At 51.6% G+C, this 17,338-nt stretch overlaps 1 protein-coding gene across 1 annotated transcript in view; it reads left to right on the forward strand.

Moving 5' to 3' along the window:
* The window catches only part of ADAMTS7 (ADAM metallopeptidase with thrombospondin type 1 motif 7), a gene marked incomplete at its 5' end in the record, with an annotated part of 77,797 nt that extends 65,881 nt beyond the window's left edge, over window positions 1-11,916 (forward strand). The window contains one exon of the mRNA XM_026060722.1: window positions 11,682-11,916. Within this exon, the coding sequence (XP_025916507.1) occupies window positions 11,682-11,845 (164 nt within the window). The remainder of the gene's footprint in view (window positions 1-11,681) is intronic.
* Window positions 11,917-17,338: the final 5,422 nt, after the last annotated feature.

Genomic DNA, 17,338 nt, shown 5'->3' on the forward strand with positions numbered 1-17,338 from the left:
AATGAGTGGATTAGATGTCACCGATAATAGCATGTTAATCGTTAATCAGCCTTATCTTTTTAATGTGTCTGGAAAAAAGCTTTTTGTCTGCCCAGAAAGAAACATTAAACCTTCAGGAGTTTTATTTAACAAAAAGTGGCCTGAGAGCTAGCGCAGCGCGTGTGGGCAGTCTGCRTGCTGTGCTGCCTGTGCCTGAGGTCAAGGAGCTCGACGGCGGCCGTGCGGCGTGCCCGGATGGACAGATGGACGGACGGAGCGGCAGCAGGGCTGCCCGCTGCTCCCAGGATGCTGCYGGGAGGTGGGCAGCACCACCAGAGCTCTCCCTCAGGATATGGGATGYGAGCATCTTCCCATAGTTATTCATTCTCATTTTTTCAAATAGCTTCTGTATGGATCATATTATTCAGCAAGGGAAAAAATCCATGAAGGAGGCAATCAGCAAAGTAACCCAGGCATTTTTACATCTCAGTAACTGCCTCAAGTAAATTTTGGCATTTTTACAAGATTGAAAGTAAATCAGAGCAACTTCATCCATTTGCCCTGATCACCTTTATTTATGAAAGGAAAACCACTTTTACAGTGCTTTAAACTCATGCTTTCACTGCTGTTGTGGTCTTGATGAGGGAGGTTCCCCTGGAGAAACAGGGTGCCTGGAGGACTGGTTTTATCCTTTTCATGGCTCCTGCTGCCTACGAGGGTCGTGCTGGTGTATCTGCAGTGCAGCAAGAGGCAGCTGGGCCCGGTCAGTGCGGCACCAGGAGGATCCCCAGCCAAAACCAAGTACCGCATCGAGGCATTCGTGATGTGGCTGGAGAGCAGTTTTCCTCTTAAAACCTCTTCTGGGGAAGACTGAAGTGTTTCCTTTGAATTGCTGGAATTCAGCCCCAGCCCTGTGTGACGAGTGGAGAAGATGCCCAGCGTAATAGCTCATCTCTATGCAGGACATGGGGCTTTACAGTAGAGATTGCCGCCATGGGCCATTGCGATTCTTTTAGTCATTAAATTGCTCCTTTTCAGCCCACAGGGAAAAATTTCCTTCTGCTTTCCGAAAGCCCCCTTAGCTTCAGCCGCAGTCAGCTCCGCGAGCCGGCATCTGCGTTCGCCGGAGCAGTCCTGCCGGGATGCCCGCGGCTTTGCGACCGCCGTGCTCCTGCCTCCTCCTGGGCAGCCACCTGACCCTGCTACATTTGCAATTCTGTAGGGCAATTCAATATTTAAGAAATAACTAGTCAGGCTTGTTCCAGAATCGGTGTATGGTTCCTGCTGTTTTTATCAAGAGAAGATTTCTGTGCCAGGCTTGGTGATGAGAGCCATGTGAACGCTCAGCAAAGTCAAGGTTGTACCAGAATAACAATTTAGATATGTAGGAAGCGCACAAATATCTGTATTAAAATTTTTAAAATTCTGGATTAGAAATACCATAAATGCTCTGGCTGTACCCCAGGGCAGGAAACGCCTATTGGAAATCCAAACATTTCAAACTGCCAAACTATGAAGAGGAGCAAAACTTTCACATGGCAGGAAACCACAGATGTGTAAATCCACAAGCAAAGGCTCCCAGAAAAGGCATGAACGTAAACCAGAGCCCTTTCCTGTGTTTTAAGGGATCTTTACTGCACAAGATTAATGAAGACTGCCTTGATTCAGATGTTTATGTTAGAAGTACAAGGAGACTCTATCTGTAAAATGAAGTGCAATGATACCAGCAAAATCATGTATTTCTCTTTGTGAGCAATTATGATCATGTGGGACTTAAAAATGCAAATAAACTCAGTAGGGTTTAAATGTTGAAAACACATTCAGATGAATTTTTAAAAGGCAGAACAGATCAAATGTAAACAAACATCTCACCAGTAATCAGCTCTCTTCACTTAAAGAAGGTCAGAATTAATTAAAAGCAGAATCCTGTTATGTCACTAGGTTATAGATTAATTGATGATTACACAGATGTTATTTTTAAATGTGCCTATAATTTTACAGCTGCATCCAGCTGTGAGCAAAAAAGATAAGGTTGTCTGTGTCCTCAGATGGCTCCGGCACTGGAGCATCTGGGCCCGGCTGGCACGCGGATGAGTCCTTGCGATTTCCCGGCAAGCCTGGGGACATGTATTTTGTTCAGTACTGGGATGAGGAACACAAAGAAATGTGATCCCAGGCAGGAGGCTCTGCCTGAGAGCTGGGAGCTGGACGCAGTCTCTGCAGCCCCGGCCGGTGCCCGCGCGGGAGCAGCCAGCTGCTGCCCTTCGCCTTTGAGCCCGCGCGGGTCCCCCCCGGGGTACCCTGGCGCTGCAAGGCGGCGCCTGGAGATGCTCCTTAGCCTTTCTGAAACCATTTAAACTCCTTATTTCCTTTGCACAAACCATCAGCCACTCATATCTGCGTTCACACTGGGCAGAAAGAGAGAGGGAGCGCTCCGCATGCCCTCCCGTGGGCAGGAGCGGCGCTAAGCATGCCCGGAACGAAACCAGTGTGAGAAACGAGCCGCCTTTGCCCTCGCCCGAGGGAAGGAAACTCTCRGAGGGAGCAGAAGCAAAACACCTACAGAACAGCTGTCTGTGAGTGAATGGAAAACATACACTTTTCCAATGATGGAATTCAGCTTCCAGTCCCGAAATTCATCTGACCTCGCCCGGACATCACATGCCAGGGGCTGTGCCGAGGTGCAGCGTCCCCCATCGCTTAGCTGAGCCTCGCTTTTAAATGTGCGAACGACAGCAAGGAAAGCCCTGCCGCTTCTAGCTCGCTTCCAGGGCAGTGAGAAAGACATCTCTCCTTTTGACAACGGCTCCTAGACGATAAGAGCAGGAACAGATTTGCTGGAATACGGACAAGGCTGCCGGAGAGATAAGGCCAGCATTCGTCTCAGGAAAGCTTGTTGCTGTCCGACCTCCCTTCATGCCTACGCTCTGAGCCCGAGCAGTGCTGCTACACCCACGTTAACCACTCCTCTTGCCAGATAATTTCTTGTAACTCATATTCAGAAAACTGGGGGGAAAAAACACCATATGTTTGTTTCTGTGCTATAATATTACACTTAATTTTATATCCATCTTGGAAATGAGCTAGGAAGCAGGTCCCATGTGAGCACTCAGAGCAACAGAAGCCTTTTTATCTAGCAGGTTCAACGGTTTTAAAACACAAAAGCAGCAGTTACTTTATATTAGAGGAGAATGCTAATGGGTAAGAGAGAAGCAGCCCTCTTGGCACTGTGAATGCCAAAGATATGTAGTCACTGTGCCTGCATGATTTCTTTTGTGCAGGCATCGTCTGTTAAAGATAAAATAACCCCTTCCCGGGGCTGTGGCCAGCTGACGGAGGAGAGGGGAGCCGGCGGCGTCCTTAGCAGGAGCAGCGCAGTCTGCACGGCAGGGACCCCGGCTTGCTGACCCCRTTTAAATAGAGGAGGGAATAGAGGAGCAGAGGAGCACTTGCACGTGAGCTAGCAAGAGTAACCAGTAGAGGTGACTTTACAGCTCTAACCTGGATTGATCCCACGTTGTTTTTTGCCCCCTTGGAGCGTCCCAGCCAGCTGYGTGCAGACCTTAGCTCCAGCCTCGTGGGTCCACAGGGAAAACCAACCTCCTTTCGTGTGTCAGGGGCTGCAGCGCCCCAGCGCAGAGCCCAAGGAGAGGGGTTTGCATGCCAGGCGCACACCACGCTTCGCCCAGGCTGCATCCGCTCAGTGTCCGAGATGCCGGTGCTCCCAGGCACAGCCGTGCGGTGCACACTGGTCGTCGGGCAGCGGTGAGCCTGAGCGGGGAGGGCTGGAAATCGCTCATGGCCACGGGGACTTGGGGAAAGAAACTCATTGCCCTGAAATGTCTGAGCACTTTTCCTCTCCCTGGGAGCTGTGCTGTCTCGGTGCAGAGCCCCAGGACAGCAGAGGACATCCCTAGGAAAGGCAGCACAGTTATCAGGTCCCTTTCGATGGGTCAGGCCCATCTTTTTCCTGGGTTTATTTTTCCATCTTGCCTTTTTCTCTGTAACAGCTAAACCTGGAGAGATGGGAGCATTTTTTTTCAATGCGTGTTTCAGAGGTGTAGCTTTTTACAAAAGCAGCTCAGCAGCAGGCCCTTCTCTTGAGGGGCTGCTTGGTATAGATATTTCTGTGTTGCGGTGAGGAGGTTGCTAATTAGGATCTACCACAAAACGCCTTTGCAAAGAGCGTCGGGAGGGAAGATTAGCTGGTACCCAAGAGTTAGGACCTGCAGCCGGRATGTCTCAGCGTTGTTATCCTGTTCAGGAGTATGAACACACTGGGTGATGGGGAGAGGAGGTGTGCAGAAGGCCATTAACATGCCCTGTCAATCACCACCTCACTTAACCCAAACCCCCCCCGCTGATGGGGGCCTTTTGCCGCCGCTCTGTTCCCTTTCTCCCCCGTCCCCATCAGCATCGCTCGCTAAAGGAGATTAAAGGTTGCACTGCAGTCCCATGTCTGCACCTCTCAGTGACGGAGACGGTGACAGCACTGCCGCCCGCCTGAGCCTCGCACCCGGGGGGGGGAGTGAATCAGCGTGTAGATCTCGCAAAACTCCTTATTTCCCTCCTGCTGGTTTCTCCAGATTTGGTACCCTGTAGGTGAGGAGCTTCCCCAAATTAAAACCGAGCGGGCGCATTCGGGTTGGGAGAAGAGGCTAAAAGAGCTCCGTTTCCGTAGCCTAGCAAAGACAGGCTAGAGGGGGGATTTGTGGGATTGTTCCCGTAAACATCTCCGGCATTAAATACCAGAGAGGGAAAGGGATTAAGGTAAAGAATACTGTTGGCACAAGAACAAATATGTATAAACTGGCCGTAGACACAGTTGCTCTGGAAATTAGACAAAGGTTTCGAACCAGCGGGAAGGAAGGAAATTCAGCGTCATATCCCCACGGGAGCAGGGGCACAAGGAGCTCCGGATTTAGGACGGAGTCCAGTCGGCCTGTGACCGGGGCGGCACAGCGCAGCACGTGTGGTCTGGCGGGAGAAGCCTCCCGGGCGACCCTGCCGCCCGAAGGACGCGGTTGGGTGAATCACGGACACACGGACACATGGGCACACCGTGTCCTGTGCTTCTTCAGCTGTTTCCTGTGCTTCAGGCTAATTATAGTGCTTGGCTGTATTCCTAGTTGCCTCAGAATTAATTAGCAATTAAACTTTATATTCCTTCTTGCTTTGAGTAGGGAAATGAAATTATTCATGGCTCTGTATATGGCTAAATTTGCCCACAAGGGATACATACTAGAAATAATTGCAACAAATTCTAATTTTCTCTGTCATTTGAGCATGTAAGTCTGTATCCTACTTGCAAGACAGGGAGGTAATGCTGAATGAGTCATTAACTTCCCTTTATTTACTGCTAATCAACAACAGTAGTCAATGGAGAATAGGTGCTCGGAACAGGATTCCCTGTTTTTATTAAATTTAGGAGTGATGAATGTCACACATTTTAGATTTATCTGTGAATGTGCTTTCAGTAAAATAGCCTGGCATAGTCTGTTCAGACATCCACTGTATTGGCAGTTCCTATCGAACAAGTTGATGCAAATATATGAACAAAGCAGTAAATTTACTGTACGTATCTCGCTTAACACTTCCAATAACAGTTCATCCTCAGTCCCACGACTTTGTGTTTGTACAGCAGGTTGGCACAGCACGGTTCCAGGTTCCGGTTAAGCACTTGGCTGCTGAGCGGTAATGTAAGAAAAAAAATGTAATAATCATCGTGCACATGGAACAGCAAAGGCATGTTTCCTTTCCCAAGTGAGAACGGTAGATTTTTGCTTATTATAATTCCTGCATACTTCTTATGTAAATGACCTTGGTTTTGATAAGCTGCTGTGAAGATGCTTCTCCTCCCCTCCTCCTTGGCAAGCTCTAAATAGGTTTAACCTTTAGAAAGGGTAACCACAATGGACCTAAGTGTCCAGTGCAACCAATTAGGAGGTTAAAAACATCTGTTTTCTTACGCTTTCCTTGCTGGGCACGAATGTGCAGGGAGCTTCATGGGGACCCGGGCTGGTGGCAGCCGTGGGGCTCCCTTGCTGGCTCTCTGTAAGGGAGCCTCTTTCCAAAGCCTTTCAGGGAGGAGGCAAAGCCTAATCTGAACAACAAAAGATTAACCCTTACTTAACTTTTTGGAAAACATTCCTCAGTACATCAAAGGCATTTTTTCCGTGCTCCTCTTTGGGGGTGAGGTAGGAGACATGAGGCAAGAATTGGGCCTAGGACAGGAGCTGCCACAGTTCCTGGCTGCCTGTTTGCCCAGGCTGCGTGGTTTGGGGGGTTTCAGATGGGTAGATACTGATTTTCAGAGCTGCCCAGTGCTGTGCGTTGGAGAGATCCCTCCCCAGACCCGCACATCGTGGGGTGCTGACCTGCAGGGACGTGGGGCTGGAGCGGGACAAAGCACGCAGTTGCATTGCGGAGGAGTGCTTACTGCTTGGGCTGGACACTTAGGGATGAGCCTGCGATGAAGTGTGGCCCAGGTTCAGGTTAAGAACAGAAAACAGCATTAAGTGTTGCACTAGCGAAGCAGCACTTACCAAATCTGCGTTCAGATTTGGGCATAGTGAGAAAAGCTACCAGCCTTCCTGCGAGAAGTACAGAAAAGAAGAGCCAGGATGCTGGCCGGTGACTTGATGACCAAAGAAATTCCTTTAACGGAGAGGATATTGGGCTTGGCCTTGAAGTGCTAAAATCAGGAAAGCAAGGCCAGAAATGAAGCAGCAGTGCTTTACCTGTGGCTTGAGGAATAAGTGAACTCAGCCATGCATTAACGCTTGCTCCCTGCCCCGCTTCAAGCAGTCACACTCCTTGTGCTCTTCCCGTAGATTCAGTTTCCCTTGATCTTGAAATAGAGGCCTCAGCAGTGCTGCCAAACACCGTTATCCTTTTTAATCTTTTTGTAAGAAAATAGAAGCAAAAGAATCAAAGAATCTGTAGACACAAAACGGCCATTTGCTCAAGGCTGATTTGCTGCAAGAAGATTGTTTGCTCATTGTGGAGTTAATGCAATCTGCAGCAGCTTTGAGGAGCTTTGGATATGGCATATTTAAATTGATTTTGTATTCTGGAAAGGCAGCCATGGGGTCATGTTCAGCAGCTCATTTAAGCAGAGTGGCTTTTTGTCCCCCTCCCTTTATTCCTGAGAATGAGGTGAAAGACGACGCATTCATTTCTCATGAGCGTAGGAAAAGTCCTTCAGTGCTGGCCCTGCATCAGCTCTTAGGAAATGAGAACCTCTGTCTGTCTTTGGATCCACAGACTCTACAAAAAGGATGCTCCCTCTTAACCTCTTAAAAGGTACTGGCCTGGTCTGCGTGCACGGTCTCTGCGTCTCTGCAGGGGGAATTTTTCTGCAGGGTGGAAAGACAGAGCTGCCTTGAAGAGGAGCAGTACCTTAACAGGTTAAATAAAGCCGCTTGTCAAGGCAGCGGTCGCATGAAGCAGTGGTTTAGCGCAGCCTGAGAGCAGCCAGACTCACGCGTCGTGGCTGCAATCGGGAGAGGGTACCTCAGGCCATGAACGGAGCACTGGCCGGGGATAATACTTGTTAAATTCGGAACTGGCACTGAGAGCATCGCAAAGGCCAGAGGTCAGGAGCTTAATTCTCTCATTTTGCTAGCTCAGCTCTAAACTCAACCTTTCCTTGTTTTTACAAAACCTGTACCAGGAAGTTTATTTTTCCCTAGCATAAAAGTAAATGCTTAGGTCTGTATGGCAGAAGCTTAAATGAAATTTAAAGCGACTTCCTCACCAACTTAAAAAAACAACCCCAAAAGTTTGGGTTTTCAATTTCTAATGTGCTGACTTAGCCTGGGTTTTAACAGCCCTGCTTTAGGCTATTTCATTAGACTAAAATTTGGCATAAACTTGAAGATTGGAGTGTATACTCAAATGAAGTGTTAGGATTATAAAGAAAAATTTTAATAGACAAAATAACAATAAAAGGATTAAATGAAAATTCGATTAATTCCTTATGGACCCTCCCTGAAGAACTGCAAAACTTAAGTACATGATACAGCTTCCCGAGCCTGAGAACAAATTCCAAGGAAGAACCAGAAACTCAGCCAAGATTTTCAGCCCGCCACACACACACACACACACACACACACACACACACACGCATACATCCATGCTAAGACACTAAATTAAACCTAAGTACGGTCCGATCTGGAAAAGTGATTAGTAGTCAACAACTCCCATCGACCTCATTTTATAAAAATGCTTTTGAAAACCACAGTGCTGCTCCAGGGTCCAAGCTGAGGTCGGTAAGCTGGTCAGAGCAATCCCTGTAGCGAAGGGCGGGAGCCAAACCTCCACCCTCTGCTGCTCCCGGCCGAGGTTTCCTTGCGCGGCAGGGTCCCACCTTTGCRCGTCGCACGCTGCGCAAGGAGAAGTAACGCCTGGAAGCAGACGGACGGTCTTAGGTCTGTGTGCAGCTTGCAGTAGTGCAGTTACTGGGGTTTCCGTATCAGCTTCCAGAGTGTTGACGTACGGGAAAGGAATCAGAAAAGGGCTAAAACATCAGTTTTAGTCCTGGGAAGTTACCTTCCAGGGACTTCAGAAGCCTAATGACCTTCTCAGCTCGTTCCAGAGAAGGTAGGAGGTAACTTGGTTGTGATCCATAAATAACTTCCTAGGAAGACGGCTCTGATAAGCAGGAGGCTCCTTAGCAGCGACAAGCACAGCGAGGTGCGGTGGCCGCGTGCTAAAGATACAAAAGCGCTCGGTGGGTGTCTGCCTCAGCCCGGCATCCCTCCCGGCCGGAGTGCTACGCCTCTGAAGTGCTGCTCAGCTTCCGAGCAGTACGGGGCGTATTTTCAACGGAGTTTTCCTAAACTCCTTGGACTTTCTACCTGCGTTACATTTGCTCTGTTCACTGCAGCACGTAACTAACCCCAGGGAGCGGGAGCGTCTCGGAGCCCCGTCCCGGAGCCTGCCGGGAGCCGTCGCTCTCTTCTCCCTCTCTCGTACTCAGTATCGCTTTCAAAACCAGCAATCCAAAACGCCGTGAYGGCACAAACCCTGCGGGAAGCACATGTCCGGCAGGTGCGAGTTGCCCAGAGGTCATACCCTGTTGAATAGTAAATAATTACCAAATCCCGCAAAGGTGAAACGGTTTTGCATGGTTACACGAGTGAGATGAGTGCACTGAACAGGGGCTGTGAGCCTGTGCGCTTTAATGCACAGCTCGAATACCGGCTGGTGCTCTCTCCCTGTTGCCGTCGGAGCCCTTTGAGTGGCGCGGAGGTTGCTCCAGGCTGGTGTGTGATGGGGTTTTTATTTCTCGTCAGACTCTGAAGGTGTTTTAGGATTGCGACTCGACAACCCTGAGACCAACGGCGTATATTTGCGTGCTGTCCTGTCCCAGCCTGGTACCGGCTTGAGAGCAGCCACCGTCCTCGGCGAGGGGAACCGGCAGAGGAGGCCGTCGCTCCGCGGTGAGCGAGGTCGGGGCCGGCCTGGCTTTGCCGGGGCAAAYGCCGCACGGAGGAGGCAGCGCGGGATGCCCATTCCCAGGAATCTCGTTTTGCAAGACTGAGAGGCCTGGGTGCTCTCGGAGTTAAGCGCGTGGTGGCAGGGGCCTGCGGAAGCACAGGAAAACCTGTGTCAGCCGGCGGAATTTGGAGACGAGCTCGGAGGGACGCCAGGGCGTGCGAGTTTGGCAGGAAGGGTAGTTGGTCGTGCAARGGGGTGTCTGACACCTGCAGCCTTCCAGCGCGACGGTCTTGCCGCGAAGGGGCTCCGGGCATTGGGGAGAAGCCGGGCCGCGACGTGGGAAGCTCTCGCGCATCCCGGCACCGCCTGCGGGACATACTCACAGTGATCCCAACGGAGCGCTGTGCCAGCAAATTATTCCCTTTTCCCGGATCACTGTAGCCCTCTCTGCACAGCCTGCCCTGTCAGAGGGGCTCGCCCACGCTCGGCACGGCACCAGCTTTACAGCAGCTTCTCCGAGACCCAGATCAAATCCGCGGCGTTGAATTGCAGCGAGCCGCGCGCAGGAGGGGGAATCGGGGAACTGGGTTCCCGCAGCTCCTGCCGGAGGCGGCCGGGGTGGGCAGAGCCGGCGCTGGCCCGGGGGCTCCCCGYGCAGCGGGGCCGGGGCGGGCGGCAGGCAGGGYGTTCGGGCAGCCTCGCGCCGGGGAGCCCGCTGGCGTTTAGGGGCTTCATCTGCCTTAAACAGGTTTTTTTCAAGCCGCAGGGAAATTATTGCCATGCAGAAATAGCTGTTGCTAGAGGGGAAGAGAGGAAATACCTCTACTGAAATAGCAAATTAATTTTAGAACAGCACAGTGAGCTCCTTGCTGGTGGGCTGGGGGGGGCGAAGGGTTGTAACCGAAATCCGAAGCGGGAGGCAGCGTCTCCGGGTTCTGCATCTGCTGCGTTCTTCGCGTTAACCGCCAAAGATCCYGTCCGCTCTTGTGGGAATCGGGGCATCAGCCTTTCCCCAAACAAACCCTTTTGTCCACGAGCCGCTCACCCAGCTCCGTCCCCAYGGCCAGGATTTGCCCCGGAGAAAAGTGTCCTGGGAAAGCAAGGAGCCCGTGTTGTTGTGCCGCCTTTGCGGCCTCCCTGTGCGCTTGCCTGGCCGGGACGCGGGGGCCTCCCGCGGACGAGCAGCCYGTGCCGGACCGCCGGGTTGTCAGCCCCGCGCGTCGGCCTTGGGAAGGACCTTATCTGCTCTTTTTAAAAGAAGAGCTGTAACTTATTTTAATCGTTTCTGCAGGAAGTGCAATTAGACAGCGCTGATGGAATTTAATGGAGCCTTGCGCGACCGCGTGAGATACTGGAGGCTAAACGAGGGGCATGTTTGTTGCTACGTAAAGTGGAAGCAGAGGAAATGAAAAATCAAGGCAAAACCAACCATATACGCTTATAACCTCTGCGTATTTGGTGATGGGTCCCAGATCGGCRTCTGGCTGTTGAGTGATGGTTCCCGAAACAAAATCCGTCCTCGGAGCCGGGCTCCTGCTGGTTTCACGTCTGTGAGACACCTGCAGGAAACGGAACGGGTGGTTTGGGGTTTCGGCGCGATCCAAGCACAACGCGCAGCCGAAGTAATTGCCTCCCTCCTGGTGCCTTTTGCTGGCACCAAGACGAGCGGTTCAGGACGCTGGCGGGAGGCGATGCTCCAACGCACCCCCGGAGATTTGCCGGAGCTGTGCTCCCGTGCTCCGGCAGCGGTCTCTGGCCCCAGCCCGGCGGCACGGCAGTGCCGGAGGCCGCCTGCACTTCCCTGTGCCGTCCGCACCCGGCGCGTCACCTCCCTGCCCAGGCACCGCCGGGCAGAGACCGGCACGTGGGGCGCTGGGGTTTGGCCGCAGTGACATCGAGTCGGGAATGAGCCGCTGAGCCGCTCCGCCAGCTCCCCCAGCTCCCCCAGACGGCTCGCTGTTCCCAGCCGGGTTTGCCTCGTTCCTGGCTCGGACAGGGGTTGGATTTCACCGACGGCGCCTAGCCAGGCCCGGCAGCTCGTTATGGGGGGATGCTGGTTCATGTGCTGGGTGAACGGGGCTTAAATTTGGGCTGGGCGGCAGGAGGATTGAAGGAAGGTGGCTGCTGAATTGCTCCTGGCGGCTGCGGCTGCAGCGGTGCATCCCGGGCCACGCAAGCGCCCGCGATCCGGCCGAATCCCAACGGCAGCAGCAGCAGCAGTAGCTAGCAGTAACGCTGTCCTCCTGTTCCCCCGCCAGGCTCCGTCTGCGAGCGCGACCGCCTGACCTTCGCCTTCTGCCAGACGCTGCGGCTCCTGGGAAGATGCCAGCTGGCGACGGTGCGCGCGCAGTGCTGCCGCACGTGCCGCCCGGCCGGCCCCAGCCCGCGGGAGCGCGGCGAGCAGCGGGCGTCCCGGAGGTGAGGCGCCTCCGCCGCCGCGGGGCCGCACGGTGCTCCTCCGAAACACGGGCAAGGCTTCGTCGGCTTTATTCACTCCGCTACGACGGTGCTCAAACCACGAGTCTGAGAAATACAGTCCGCCTCGGACGAGGTGTCCGGGTCCTGCTGGTCACCATGAGGAATGTGCTGTTTCCCAGCAAGCAGCTGAAGCAGAAGCAATTCTCCATTTTGGGGGGTCACACCTACCATTAGATGATCAACAAGAAAACATTTTAGGGAAGGGAAACTTAAGGCAGCAATAATTTGGGGGAGATTTCTCAGAAATGCTTATGGTGCTATCATTTGATATTTTCAGCCTCCTGATGGTGTTGGCAGGCCAGCACAAAACTCTGACTTTTATTATTATTTTTATATATATAAAATGAGCATCTATCATTCCACCAGTGTAGCTGACCATTTGGATTAATTTTTTTGTTTTCCTTAACAGACTTGAAGCTGGCAGCCCATTTCTGTATTTTACGTTAAAATGTTTATGCACTGAAGCTGAATACCTGTAATTTAAGAAATGGAGACAGCTGGAGGGTGTGAGAGGAAGAAAACTCTCTGCTTAAGGTAGCGCAAACAGTGCTGGGCTCCCCGCGTGCCCCAGGCTCTGCACCCTCCCGCCCCGCTGCTGCCTTTCTCTGTACGAGCAACTGCCCGTAGCAATTTGTGGAGCAAAGGGAAGGGTTGGGGACACCAAAGCATGAATGAAGCGATAAATTTGTTTTGGAGTCAAACAGTATAAGCCTTTGCATGTATTTATGAAAGAGCCAGAAAACTTTTCTGGCCCAAACTAGGAGCAATGCGTTTAAATCGCATGCACTGCTATTTTACCTTCTCTGGGCTTTGCCTCACGAAGGCGTAAATGGCAAAGTGGATTATAACCACACAACTGGATTTCTGTATGCCGTTACCGCTTAGAAGTTTAATGGTTGGTTAAGGTGTTTTTCTGTGTTCTTACCAAGCTAAAAACTTTCTTTCTGCTTATATAGATTTAATTTTTGTTAAGGTTAGTTGATTGTTTTAACTAGACTATGCAGTATTGTACGAGGAGAGGCGCCCCAGCGGGCACCGGCCCGACCTGCCGGCGTCCCCGTAGTGGTCGTATGTTAATGCCCCGGTGTCCTCGGAAGGATTTGCTGGTAGACTGGTCCCCGAAGAGGGTCAGGAGCCTTTTGCTAGAACTTCCTTTCTGTATTACTCTTCCTGCTCTAAAAGATGCCCAGATAACGGGAGACCGTGAACACAATCCTGCTTGCGTTGAACTGAACGGAAAAGGGATTGAGCCCAGCATCGGTTATGTTGTGCAATACAGTTGTATAGTCCAAAATGAATTTCTTTTCTTCTTAATTTGTACTGTTTGAAACAACTTGCAGTACGCTGTCACGTACCAAGGGAAATTTGTGTGTGTAATTTCTAAGTAAAACACAGCCCGTGACTTCACCATTTGTGTTCTGTTTCTTTCAATGTGGTATAAATTTTTATATTTAAAGAGACTGTGTTCATTCCTGTTTTCCTTCTCATCGGCATCATCTGCCCCGTGCTTTCATCAGTGCTCCCAGGTTTTACTAAGGAATAGTCTCTAAACATGTTGGATTTTAATGGCTATAGCTCACAAGTGTGTTAAATTAAACAGTTACTGAAGGAAAAAAAATGAGGGTTTCATATTTTCTCTTCCACTTGGGGAAATTCAAAGAATTGTTCATGGAAAGCTCAGCTAAGTGCAGACTGCTCAGGTACTGGCAGGGGCTTGATTTCTCTCTTCTCAGCTGCAACAGGAAGGAGAAAGCAGTTTGCGTCTGAAAATCGTTTAAGGCTGCTGTTTGAAATTGGGATTTGTGCGATTGAAATGGGAGCTCTGTGGATCTGGGTAAAATAAGGGAAATCCTCTGGCGACTCGCAGATCTAACAGCTACGGCCACGGCGTTGTGGTGATGTTGGCAGCAAGAATACTTCTAGCTCCGAACTTTTTTTAACAGCAAGCTCAGTTTTGTTCTGCTAAACAGCTATCGAATGTTTCAGCGTAGCAGGTGGGTTGCTGTTTTGTCTGCGTCGCCCAGCCCTGTGCCACTGGGTTTTTCTCTTTTACGTACAGCCGCACTGGGTTTTGCTTCTCAGAACTGAGGCCAGCTCTCAGTAATCATTAGTTTCCTATTTTTTTAGCAATTCCTAGAAGGATCCCTCCGTTCCCTCACATCATCCACGCTCCAGTGTCAGCGGGAGAGGTGAGGGCTGCTGGGTCTCTGGAAGAGCCCTCGCAGGCTGGTGGGTCACCGAGCTGCGCGGTCGGTGTTGCCCGCTTGAACCCCGACCCGAGCAGAACCCCCCCCCGGACCGTAAACCCTTTGCACTGGGCTGCTGACGCCAGCGCCCGGCTGCCGCCTGCCCCGCGCCGAGATCCCGCTGCCGCGGAGCCCGCTGGCGCCTGGTGCCTCCCCAGCGCCCGGGCTGCCCCAGCAAGTGCAGGATAAAAGCCCTTAGCGATGCTTTCCGTTAAGGATACAGGATGTGCGGTTACGGGGCTGCGTTTGGGGTGTCGTTTTGAGAGACTTTTGGTTCATTACTTCAGAAAGACCCTTTGGGAGCCCAGCTCTGCAAAACACCTGTGCTTCATTTGCCGCACGGTAAAGACAAGGATCCTGCTAACTGTGAACCGTAGCAAAGTGTGAGTCCGAGTCTCCCTGACCTTTGTCCACTCGCTTTTACTTGGCACATTTGAAAAACGTTTAGTTTTTCTGCTAAGCTGTCCGAGGCTGCCGGGTGTTTTGTAGCAGCAGCCTTCCCGCACGCGGTGCACCGGGTTCGTGCAAGTTTGGGGCTGCTTTTGCAGGTGGGATGTGCATCGAAGCAAAGGCAGGTGAGCGTAAACGTCCCAGCAGCCGGCGCTGGGGCGATGCAAGGCTGGAGCAGGCGGCTGTGAAACATTTCTGAAAATTGTCACGGGAGTCTTTCTGCACGCACGTGGCGCGGACGGTGCCTCCGTCGGCGTGCAGCGCCTGCGCACCGAGACCCRCTGGCCTGTCTCTGGGCGTATCCACATGCGGACGTGCGCACGCGGACGCGTATGGGCATGTTTCCAGCGCTGACCCTCCCCGTCACTGCTGCCACGATGCGTCAGCCCGCGGGCTCGTGCGTGGTCGGCGTTTCGCAAGGTGAGTGTGTGAAGCGGCCGCGACCCTTGAGGCTTCCTGGAAACCATTTCCCGTAGTGCTGGAAGGGATCGGCAGGGATTACCCTCAAAAAAAAGGGGAGAAACCAAAGGAAGGCTGAAGAAGGAGGCAGAAGGCAGCTGCTCTGGTTAACACCGTGCAGCGCAGCACACGGCATGTCGCGGCATTTCATCCTGCACTGGAGAACTTGCCAGCCCCGATCTGCCTTAATCACTCTTAGAGCTGATTTATCAGTAAGGATACTTCTTTTTTTGATAAAAGACAGACATCACATTTATTTTTATACTTAAAAACATGTTTTCAAGGAAATAAGCGGATTGGCCGCCAACAGGACAGAAGGCAGAGCGTGCCGCGGCCCCCCTCCTTCAGCTCCCCTCGCCGCGCCGGGGCTGGAGCAGACCCCGAGCGCACTTTCCCCCGAGCCGAATCCCTGCCGAATACTTGGCTGCTCCGAGGTTTGAGCTGGGAAGGACAGTTGTTTTTAAACGGCCTGGAGAGGCTGGAAGCGAGAGGGAGGGCGGCAGGAGCCACCGCGGGCTCTGCTCCGGGGAGTCCTCGGGCGCCCGGCCGTGCGGGAGCGGGAGCAGGAGCAGGAGCAGGGCGTTTCTGACCCACGGCAAGCCCAAAATTGGAGATGTTCCCACGCCTGCCGCGCAGCGTCCTGGCACGYGTTCCCTCTCCGCCTCGTGTGCACGGGAAGCGGCCTGCTTTGGAGTCCAGAGTTATTTCGTCACTTCTCTTGCTATAAACAGAGCCCCAAAGCAAAGTTGCTTCCCGGCTGGAGTCCCGGCTGGGACGCCTCAGCTTTAAGGGAAGCGAGGGGCAGCTTCTTTTCCTTTGGGCAATTTTCTTGGAGTTCAAACTGTTAAATTATTGTATCAGTATGGTTTGGAGATGCTTATTACTCTTCACATAGGAGCCACCGGTCCAACCTGCCCGGTGTGCTGAGAGCAGCTGAGAATGGGGAGTATCGTGACATGCGGTGGCTGCAGAAGCCCCCCAGACCCGGGGCCAAAGAAGCTACTTCAGACCCCAGCCTGGCTTTGTGTGCGCCACCCCTTGCACCCAGCAAGGGTTTCAGCTGGGACCGCTGAGGTTATTTCCAGAAACAGCAAACCCCAACCTGCAAAGACACAGCAGCGTGCCGGCATCAGCTTTTTTTTTTTTTTGGCGGCAGTTTTCCTGACGCCCGTCTGGACCCCCTCCTGCTCCCCGCTCGTCCCTACGTGGTTAGATCCAGGCGGGATGCATCCCCGTGTCCCAGGCACCAATGGCACATTTGGACAGTCGTCTGCCCCTGCAAAATCCAGGAGGGGCCTTCTGCTAGGTTACCTCAAAATTGAAAGAAATCAATAAAAGCAACAAGTGTTTCAGCAACTCATAAAAGAGGGAAGATGGGGCAGGGGGGAACTCATGATGGGAAGGGGAAGAAAAAAAGTCTGAATAAGGGAAAATGTCTAAAATGATAAAACCCAGCAAAATCCATACAGAGACCATTAATAAGAGAAGAGTCCTGTTTTAGGCAAATTGAACTTCATGCTCACTGGAAGCTGCCATCCCAAGTATCTCCTCCGAGGTTGCACGCAACTTCGAGATTTTAGAGATTTTTTTTCGCTCCTGGCATTGCACTGCTGTTCCCGGAATAATCCAGGGTCCAAACATCTTAGTAGTTGGGCTGAGCTGCATTCATTAGTTAATAAATACAAATGTGGCCCATGCAAACCGTGCTTTACCTGCTCTTTTCTGTGGTGTCCCGTAGGGCACCTGGCGGAGCTGCAGCTCGGCTGTGTACCCTGAGCAGTAAGTTTGGAACAGGTGCCCGTAAGTCATCTTTTCCTATACTTTCCACAGAGGAAATAGGACAGACAATATGTTTTTGAAGGATATTTCAGCAAAGTTTCCTGTAATCTATTCTAATTCTCAGCTGCTAATTACCGAACAGGGAAAGGATTGCTCACAGGTTTCACGCACCATTGGCTCCTCGAGACGGATTTTTAAATCTTGTCAGTTGACTGTTTTCATTATAATTGCAGAAATACTTTGGCTGAAACAAAAGACTTTTCCTCCCAGATCTTTCCTTAGAGAGTTTCTGGTAAGTATGTTCAGATAAGCACATGGGAAGAGAAATGCTCGCAATTTGAACAAATTTCAACCAGTTGGGAGCGGTGGCAGCAAAAAAAATCATTTGCAAGCTGCATGAAAATGCTCTTTTGCTCAGAAAAATAGCAAAATCATTCCTTGCTATCACAAGGTGATCTGTTGGTTTTTTTGGTTGTTTTTTGGTTGTTTTTTTTTTTTTTTTT

This window comes from Apteryx rowi, unplaced genomic scaffold (assembly GCF_003343035.1).
Source record: "Apteryx rowi isolate R43461 unplaced genomic scaffold, aptRow1 scaffold_170, whole genome shotgun sequence".
Taxonomy (NCBI): Eukaryota; Metazoa; Chordata; class Aves; order Apterygiformes; family Apterygidae; genus Apteryx; species Apteryx rowi.